General features: G+C 38.1%; 1 protein-coding gene across 1 annotated transcript in view; it reads left to right on the top strand.

The window, feature by feature from the left end:
- Positions 1-701: 701 nt before the first annotated feature.
- Positions 702-10,810, top strand: part of DCT (dopachrome tautomerase) — a 36,204-nt gene continuing 26,095 nt past the window's right edge. Inside the window, exon 1 of the mRNA XM_043995796.1 lies at positions 702-1,512. Coding sequence (XP_043851731.1) covers positions 1,161-1,512 — 352 coding nt within the window. The 5' untranslated portion in view covers positions 702-1,160. The remainder of the gene's footprint in view (positions 1,513-10,810) is intronic.

Here is a 10,810-nt window from a genome sequence, read left to right as displayed (position 1 = left end):
ACCCTGAAGATGTCCTAGAAGCACATAGGGACCATTATGAGTCTAGACAGATGCTTGATAATATTTGATTGCTTATTTAAATGAAAGTATCAAAAATGTGTTTCAATATCTGTCACTCTCAATCACTCACCGACTTTATTATAACTTTGAAAAGGACAATTTTGAGTTGCCGGTGATAGATTAAGATATTCTATTTTACGTAAAAGAAAAAAAATCATCTGTGGAGGAGGTGTGCCAATCAGGAGAATAGCATGCTATTATTCTGCGGGGAAAAGGATCCCTAATCACCGAACAAAGCAGCGCCTTGTACTGCAGTCCTAAATAAATGTTGCTTTATTTCTGAAGCTGCCTGACCTCCTGGACTGGTCTTTGGAGCCTGTCAGTGAGCAGTCATAAGGACAAATTTTAGTTAACTCGCATGCTTGCCCTTAAGCATCCTTTGACGTGGGACTCACTACATCCATTGACTCCCCAGGAAGTTGGAGGTCACAGCTTGGCTGAGGCACATGAGTTGCAGATAAAGAAGATGTTTTTACCCCTTGAACTGGGGCCAGCAACTTTACTAACTTCACTGTGCTCTTCATGTCATGTGCTCACGATGAGGATTTCTGAAACGTTAATCCCCCTAATGAGGGCTTCTCCCAGGCCATTACATAAACCCCACAAGTCCCAGTGCCTTGGCAAGGCACCCCAGTAAAGAGAGCGAGTTTTTTGCCTTTTGAACTGAGTTCAAGATAATTAAAGTCAAGGGCTAGAAAAAGGGAGGGGGACGGTAGTAGAAATACCAGCATAATAAGCAGTATGACTGTAGCGCTTTGTAAATTAACTCAATTAAAGAAAGCCTGATTTTTAACGGGGTTAACATGGTGAGAAGTGCAGCCCTCATTAAACTGAGCTGCTAGAGGAGTTTCTAATTAAGTCAAAATTGTCTCGGTTGTTTCACACTTAAAGCCACATAAAACAGTGCATGTGCATATGTGTGTGAACACATGCACACGTGCGTGTCTTGTGGTTTTGCATGTGCTTCTGTAAAAGGAGAGAGGCAAAAAGAAAAAAAAAGACAAGGTGAAGTGTGAGAACTGGAAAGAACCAAGGGAGAGAGAAAGTAATAAAAGGAGGAAAAGCTAAAGGGAGAGAGAGGAATTGAAGGTTGAGATTCTATGAGAGAGAGAGAGAGAGAGATTTTTCCTTGTCTTGGAGCAATGACCAAACAGCTGCAGGCTGGCCTGCTACAGTGGGTCACTCTCATTTGCCTGGGCTCCTGTCTCCTCCCTGTATTCCAGGCTCAATTTCCTCGGACCTGCATGACTGTGGAAAGGCTAGTATCCAAAGAGTGCTGCCCCCCTCTGGGTGCGGAACCTGCCAACACATGTGGCATACTAGAGGGGCGAGGACAATGTGCAGAGGTGCGGGCAGATGCTAGGCCCTGGAGTGGCCCCTATGTGCTCTGGAACCAGGATGATCGTGAGCAGTGGCCTAGGAAATTCTTCAACCGGACATGCAAGTGTACAGGTAAGAGGCTTGAATGGGTTATACCTTCCACAGTCACTGTTCTCCATACTCCTCCATCCTACCAGACTAGATTCAGGAAGGAGGGGAGAATCTTCATTAGGAAAAATGGCTTCTTGCTGGGGATGGGGAGAGGTGATCTTATCAGAAAAAATTTTTTGAAGTACTAAACCTATTTGATTTTTAGTGGTGAACCCACCGGACAGGTTCTTGTCTGGTTCTTTGTTCAATGGACACAAAGTCACTTCCTGGCACTTGCCAGCTACTTGACCTTAGGCAAGTCACTTATCTGATCCTCAGTTTCCTCCTCTGCAAAATGGGGATAATAATTACCGTAGGATATACCCATAGGATTGTTGTGGGGCTCAAAGGAAACCCATGTAAAGCTCTTTGCAAAAAGAGATGTAAATGTCAGTTATTACCAAATAAACGTTACACAGGGCAAATTGGGCACTCCAACCTCTTGCCAAGTGATCATTGGTTTGTTTGTAAGAAGGTGCTCAAGACAAAGCATCAGCAAGTCAGCTACAAGTCTTTTCAAGATTTCCAGGGTTCTCTCCTTGGGAAATATGTTTGCACTTGTTGAGGAAGGAGTGGAGCTCAATTATTAACACAAATGACTAGGATCCAAACACTCTGAACTCTGACTTTAGCTTTCCTATGTGCTTCTGAAAATATTTTAAAACTATGTAAAAATACTAAATAAAGGCTTTACCATGTGTGGTGGCTCAGTTTATCTCACATTTAATTTGTATGGTTGCCTGTACTCTACAGAGAAAAGGGATATGTGCTGAAGGTTTCAGGGCTTTATCCTGAATTTTTAGGAGTGTCTTACCAGAAGATCCCTTCCGTTGATTTACAAGATTTATTTTCATGTGAATCCCTTGCTAATATAGTTACTTCCCTTTTAGAAATCCCTTGGTACCTGCTCAATGTGGGGACCAAGGTAGTAGTTATTTTGGCCCTGCTCCCATCCCATTAAAGTTGATAATTATGATTATGACAATGATGATGGTGATATAGCTAATAGTACTTTACAGTTTTTAAGACAATTTACAGATATAGTCTTGCTTGATCCTCACACCAACACTTTGAGGTAGGTATTGTTACTATCCATATTTTACGAATGAGGGAACTGAGTCTGAGAGAGGTTAGGGATATGTCCAGGGTCACAGGGCTAGTAAGTGTCTGGAGCAGGTCTTTCTGACTCCAAGTCCAGCACTCTATTAACAATGGCACCTAGCTGTGGGTAGAACTCTGTTTAATGACTGCAGAATGATTAATTTTTTTTCCAGGGGAGTAGTAGCCTCATACACATTGCTCAAGGTGTTTGGGATGCAAAGGGCCATCTAAGGTATGAGCTCTTCAACCCTAGATTTGAAATGGACATGTAAATGTTTTCTATTGTCCTTGCTTTTCTCCTGCCTTGTCTCTCAGTTTATCCTTCAATATGAAATCCAGCTTTGCTCTAGCATTTAAAAAAAATCCCTATGACTTTTCCAAGTCTTCTCAAGTTTCCTTCAGTTGAGCTCCCCTCCAGTTTTCATCCCCTATGTACAACAGTGATAAACACACAAAAGCTGGAACCACGTTTGAACTACATAAAACACAAGAGCTAACTTCAGAAAAAGCACTTGGATGGTGTTCTTAGGGCAATTGGCTTCTTTTGAGCGTAGAAGGATTACCAGAAGATTGTCGTAAGTACTGTGCAGTTGGCTCATGAATGAGATTAATTTTATGTTTCCACCATGTGAATGTTTATTTTCTCCTTTGTAGTCTGTCTATATAATAGTCATTTCCCTGATCCCTCCGGTTGCTAATGCTCAGTCTCAAATTACCTTATATTCAATTACCTGTGTACATGGAGCTCTCAGTGGGATATGAGCTTCTTGAGGGCAGGGACTGATTAGCGTTAGTTCTCAGTGCCTAGCATAGTACCTTACACATGGCAGATGCTTATTCAATGTTTATTTATGTAAATTGCATCTCAGTCATGTTGTTCATTTTCAGATAAAATAAAGACATTGAGGCCCTTAATATACTTCTAGATGTTTAGCTGTATTATTTATGTTAATAAAGTATGTTAAATGCTTATCTCTATTTCCTGAAAGTTTTATATGTTTTACATAGTAAACATGATGTTATTAGTTCTCACAGCATTTCATTGCATTAGTAATAGGTAGAATTACAATTCCGATGATACAAGTAATTTACTTGCTGACACAGGTAATGGTGCCATTTGGCTAAATTCTAAACACTTGCAACCAAAAACCATTTAGAGTAATCATTTCTAATTTTAAAAAAAGTAGGGAGGGCATCTAGGTGGCGCAGTGGATAGAGCACCAGCCCTGGATTCAGGAGGACCTGAGTTCAAATCTGACCTCAGACACTTAACACTTACTAGCTGTGTGACCCTGGGCAAGTCACTTAGCCCCAATTGCCCTGCAAAAAAAGAAAAAAGAAAAAGAAAAAAAAAGTAGGGAGGTACAACCCTGCAAAGGTTAAGAATTTTTATTATATATATTTGGTTATTTGTTATTGTTTATATGATTTTAACATGTGGGTTTGCCAAAGTTGGAGGTGAGAGATAGGCATGAGCATCCCTGTGGGAGAAAGAGCCACAATGGCAGGGGTCTATGGGAAATTTCCAATGAACAATTATTTTATTCTTCTGCTGGGGCTAATGAGTAATATGCTTCTCATATAGTCAAGGACGGGTAGGGTGGGAAGGTGTGGAGTGGTATAACATAGAAGAAATGATTTTAACTGCTAGGTAGTATTATTGGCTACCAGCCTAATCCTATTTGCCAGTCAAGGTCCTTGGGAAGCCCTGTGCTCATCCTGGCAGGTAAGCTTCTGATGAAACATTGAAGAAGTACCAAGCTCAATTTGGTTCTCAGTAGGTGGCCTTCTATTACCCAATGCCACCTCTTTTAAGTGGCCATACTCACCTTGTTAGTCTAGAGAAGTGTGGTCAGAGGCTAATGTTATCAGACTAGCCCTGAGGCACCACCAATTGAAAACTCCCCCTTTGCCCTCTTATTTCTGATCTTTTATTTAAATTTCCAGTGTTCAAGAATTATGTCACTTCCCCAGTCTCTTCCAATTGACACTTGAGCTTGGCTGCTTCCTAGAGAGGAGTTGAAAAAGCAGAGGAGGCACTATATAACCCTTGGCTGCTACTTTTCTTTTTTTAAAAATATATTTTTATTTATTTCATAAAATATTTTCCAATTGCATTATAAAATTTAAAACATTCATTTTAATAAATTTTGAGTTATAAATTCTTTCCCTGCCTTTTATCCCTCCTCCATCCCTTGAGAAGGCAAGCAATATGATATAGATTATACATGTAAAGTCACCCAAAATGTATTTCCATATTATCAATGTTGTAAAAGAAAACATATACACAAAAAAAGAAAGTGAAAAAAGTTTTCTTCAAACTGCACTGAGTTCATTGGTTTTCTCTTTGGCAGTGGAAAGCATTTTTCATCAGTGGTCCTTTTGAATTGTCTTCGATCATTTTCTTGATCAGAGTTTAACTGCTACTTTTCAAAAGTGATGTCACTCCTCTAGCTGACCCACTGAGGGCCCCATTGAAAGCTTATATCCTATCCAAATACTTTCTCAAGAGATACTGTATGAAGGAACAAGTAAGAGTAGGGATGGGCCCAGGACTATAAAACTCTAAACTGCTCAAGCTAGAAGAAATAAAGAATACTAGAGATCATTGGTCCAATGTTTGATTTTATATATTAGGAAACTTACATTTTATAACTTTATATTTTATATATTGGGAAACATATATATTAGGGAACTTTTATATATTAGGAGAACTGAGGCTTATGTGATTTATCCAAGGTCACAGTTTATTCAATGGCATACTTAGGACTAAAATAAAGGACTATTATTCCAGGAAGCTAGGTGGTGCAATGGATAGAACACTGAGCTTGGAATCAGGAAGATATGAGTTCAAATCCAGCCTCAGACACTGACTTATTAGCTGTGTGACCCTGGACAAGTGACATAAACCTTATTTGCCTCAGTTGCTTATCTATACGTGGGGATATCCTGAGAAGGAAATGGCAAACTACTCTAGAATCTTTGCCAAGAAAACCCCAAATGGGGTCACGAAAAGTCAGACACAATTGAACAACAAAATTTCAGACTTTATTGGGAGCAACAGTGAACTGGAAGAGTTTTATGTTTCAGGGGCAGAAGGAGAAACAAGACACATGGAGGAAAGGATGCTTTCTTCTGATTCCTTAATATATGACTTTCACCATTCATCATTTCAAAGATGGTAGGCACCTCAGGCATAGAGTCCAGTGTCCTCATTTTATAGGTGAATAATAGAGAGAGGAAATGATTTATTTGGGGATGTAAGGCCAGCTTTCTTTTAGGAAAAATGAATGTACTATTAGGGTGTAGATCACCAGGAATATCATGTGGATATATGAACAGATGTAATTACTTAGATGAGGCTAAGGCACTGGACTTAAAACTGAACATAGGAATTTTTCATCTTATACTTGCCACTCATCTGTGGATGTTTCAAAATGTTTTAAATGGATGCTCTATAAAATTAAATAAAAATTCTTCCATAGGTTGAATTTTAATTTCAGGAAAGTTTGCTAGACTGTTTAACCATAATCATATGCCCAATGTCTTTCTCTATTATCCAAAATTTATTTAAGAAAAATAAGCACCCATATGTGACATACTTGATTCTTCATGTGAGTTACTTTCTTCATCTTTAAAACGAGGACTTTGGACTAAGTAGTCTCTAAAAGGTGTGGCAGAGCCAATCCTTACTCGCTTTCAAGTCTACTGTAATATTTTCAGTTTGAAAATCTACACCTCAGTAATCAGCAAACATAACACATAGAGATTGAATTTAGTGTTTTATTGATTGTCTAGACTTGAGAAAATACTGGAGAAAATGTGAATAATACAGATAAAACCCAAAACTTTGTTTTATGTACATTTATGTACATTATGTCCTTGGAGACACACTTGTTAAACATTTACCAGCACACACCTGTCTATAAGATCTATTCTTACACAGCTAAGAGATACAGTAATGGCCCCGGGCCCTAGAATCAGGAAGACCTGAGTTCACCCTTGATCCTCAGATACCATCACTTAATCTCTGTTCACCCCAGTTTCCTCAACTGTAAAACGAGGATAATAATAGCACCTATTTCCCAGTATTGTTGTGACTTGGGCAAGTCACTTAACCTCTATTTACCTCAGTTTCCTCATCTAAAAATGGGCATAGTAATAACACCTATCTATCTACCAGCATTGTTGTAAGGATCAAATGAGATGATATTTGTAAAGTGGTTCCTTTGTATTTTATTATATAAATGCCTATTATTATTATTACAGTTCTAAAATGCTACAAGCTAATGCTTCAGGCAGAAAAATAGTTAGAATATAATACAAGCAATCCAAAGTCCTAGATTCTGTAATCCTGTTTGTTTACCAGCCCCCTTAGGGCTAAATTGAAGAAATGATACTATGTTATGGCTTTCATTGCCAGGCAGGACTGTTTTAGGAGAATTAGGTATTCATATTTAAAAACTTCAACAGCAGGCTAGAAATCATGGGAACATTTCAATTGTACCCAAATCTTTGGACTTTATTTTTTTAAGGTGGCTGCCACATATATTTTGAATGCTTGGTGTTGAACTGCTTGTTTGTATAAGTATCTAAGTACCTCAGTTTTCCAATCTCTAAAATGGGGATAATGATGAAAACCTCCTTGTAAAATCCTTTTGAGTTATGTAGATGAAAGGGTCTATGTAAGTATAAAGTATTGTTATTATAATAATAGAATCTTTAATTAAAAGGAATAGACCATTTAGAGCTACTTGTAAAAGCACTAAACAGCTAGTCTTTAAAACCACTTAGTCTAATAGTCTTCTGAGCTTGAGCTGTGCATGGCATGTAGGAACACATGCTCTGTGAGGTGGTTCTCACTCTTTCCATTTTTAGCCCAGCCCTAAAGGTAACAGATTGTAAATCCTCTATGCTGAAGAACATCATACATAGATGGTGGAAAGATTCATGATTTAACGGCTTCCTCTCCCCCACTCCACTCCATTTACTACTAAGACCACAAAATCCTTTTTAAAAAAAAATCTGTATTATGAACGTCTATTTCTTATTGTACTAGCCTCATCCTGAAAACAGGATTATTTTTTGGTAGTGGTTAAAGGATACTTTATTTTTTCCCTTTTATTTGAGTCTTGTCATAAAAAATTACCAATATGGAAATGTTTTACACAACTGAACGTGTACAACCCATATCTGACCACTTACCACCTCATCAGGGAAAGGAGGGAGGGTAGAATCTGTAACTCCAAACTCCAAAAAAAATGTTTATTAAAAAGAATGTGTGTAAAGAATTATACTTAGATTAAAAAATAATTATGTTTTTAAACAGATAGTAGGGAAGTATATATGTTAAGGTTTTCAGGGGAACATCATTCTCAAAGGAAACATCCTGGTCAGCATCATAACATCATGAAAACCTTATTTCTTTAAAAAAATGTTTTTTAGGATGTTATTTTCCCCTAATTACACATAAAAACAATTTTAAATGTCCATTAAAAAAAACTTTTGTTGAATATGTTTCTATTCCTGTAGGATTTTTTAAAAAGTTTGTAATGTCAATAGGTAGGGAACAACTTACCTCTTCATAACTGGAAACAAAATATTCATGTTAGAGTAAGTGTAAATTAAAGAAATAACAGTTGATAGACTTTTGTGTACCACGTCTTATGGATAGGTTCAATCTACTATCAGATCTCTTATATATTTAGTTTTGTAAGACCTGAAATAAAACAGTCTAAATTCAACATGTGGTATATTTTCTTTACATCGTGTTGAGGGAAAGTGTGACTGAACATAACTTAAAAAAACCCCAAATATATCCAAGGATCTAGATTAGATCAAATCTGTGCAAGCCCACTTTAATAATTCTCATTAATGTGTTATATTTGTTTGTTGTTCAGCTGTTTCAGTCATGTCCAACTCTTTGTGACCTCACTTGGGGTTTTCTAGGTAAGGATATTGAAGTGGTACATAATTTCCTTCTCCAGCTCATTTTACAGATGAGAAAACTGAGGCAAACAGGGTTAAGTGACTTGCCCAAGGTCACACAGCTAGTAAGTGTCTGGGGCCATATTTGCCTGGTTCCAAACCCAGCACTCTATCCACTGCACCATCTAACTGTGGTCTTCCTTCACTGGCAACTATAGTACCATTGTATAGCAAAAAGAGTAGGGGCCCTGGTGCTGAGGACCTAGATTCAGATCCTACCTTCGATACATATGACTTTGGGAAATTCACTAAATTTGTATGGATCTCACTTTCTTCAACTGTAAAATGAAGAGGTTGGATTAAAAGACTTCTCCCCAGGTATCTTCCAGATCTAGATCTAAGATCCTATGAACCTATTATAGACATTCCATTTCAAGGAGGTATTCAAGACAATGGATTCTTTTCAGAAGGCTGAGACAGAAACTGAGTCAGTTACTACTATTGTCAACCACAAGAAACTTATTTCATCATTGTAAAATTCATAGCTTATAAATGTCAGAGATTGACAAAAACTTAAGATTCAGAGAAAAAATTAGTTCTTATTACAATATTTGGAAAGGAAAACTTCTTAGTCTATTAAAAAGGAAGAATTTCTCTTCCGTCAGAGACTCTAGTGACATATTTGTAAATATCTGCATTAGGAAAAACACATTGTAGACAGCCAAATGACAATAAATTTAATCATATGATACACAGGGACATACAGACAGATACAGGCAGAGACAGAGACACAGAGTGATAGAGGGCAAGAGAGAGATGAAGGAAGAGAGGAATAAAGAAAGGAAAAAGGAGAGGGGAGTGAGACACAGAGAAACAAAAAGACAGAGAGACAAAAAAAATAGAGAGAGGAAGAGGGAGAGACAAACAGGAAGAGAAGAAGGGAGAGAGACAGAGATACAAAAATAGAGGGAGACAAGACAGAGAGACAGTTGATGAGGGAGAGGTGAAACAGAGACAGAGAGACAGCCAGATGAAAGGGTGGGGGAGAGGAACAGAGAGAGAAAGAGCTGAAAATGCGGAGAGAGGGGAAAGGGAGAGATAGTCAGCTAAAGAGATGGAGAGATAGAGAGAGGAGTATAGAGGGGGAGAGAGATAAAGGGGGAGAGAGAGGATAATTTTGCTAGCTTTAATGAAGGTATAGTTTGATTTTAATGAGAGATATAACTTTAGCTGCTAATTATAGAAATGTAATAGGAACATTAAGGGGAAAAAAAGAAATATATCAGAGGGAGCTTTGGTGCACTTGAGAGAACCTTGACATTGGAATCAGAAAACTTTGTGTTTCCTTTGCCACTCTACTGCTTATTAGCTGTATGAGGCTAAATTTCTCTAAGTATCATTTTTTTCAACTGTAGTACTCAAATACTCAAATAGAATGAAAGGAAGGAAGAAAGAAGAAAGGAATAAGGAAAGGAGGTGTAACGATTGGAATGACGCCACCTTGGGAGGAGGAAGGAAGAGACTGGCGCGCTCAGTCTCGCGCTCTCTTTCCTCTGGACTCTGGTGGAGAAGGGAGCTAGAAATGTACTCTCCCTTTAATTGATAGGAATCTAGGCCTTTTTCTCTCTCTTTACCAAATTCTTATTCTCCTTAATAAATGATTAAAAGTCTAACTCTTGCTAAAGCTTATAATTTATTGGCGACCACTCATTAGATATTTTAGACAGACTAGCTAGAATTTTAGTCCTTAACAGAGGGAAGGAAAAGAGGAAGGATGGGAGCATTTATTATGCTCCTGCTATGTGCCAGACACTGTGAAAAGCACTTTACAAATATCATCACATGGGGGCAGCTAGATGGCACAGTGGATAAAACACCAGCCCTGGATTCAGGAGGAACTGAGTTAAAATCTGGCCACAGACACTTGACACTTAATAGCTGTGTGATCTTGGTCAAGTCACTTAACCCTCATTGTCCCTCCCAGAAAATCCCAAAAGAAAACAAAATATCATCTCATGTGATATAGACCTGTGATCACATAAATATAGACGTTCCTTTCAATGGAGCAGAAGACAGCCCATCAATGCCTGTCCTGCCCATCTTGTGACACTCTTCACAATGGAGGCTTCCTTCCTTTTGTCTTGCCATCATGAATGTGAGCTGTTCAGGAATTATCTTTTGCTCTTGCTACATGATCGGCCCATCTTTTTCCATCACACATTTCTTTGATGACTACCTTTACATTGGTTTT

This window comes from Dromiciops gliroides, chromosome 3 (genome assembly GCF_019393635.1).
Source record: "Dromiciops gliroides isolate mDroGli1 chromosome 3, mDroGli1.pri, whole genome shotgun sequence".
Lineage (NCBI taxonomy): Eukaryota > Metazoa > Chordata > Mammalia > Microbiotheria > Microbiotheriidae > Dromiciops > Dromiciops gliroides.
This window is presented reverse-complemented; position numbering and strand designations above follow the sequence as displayed.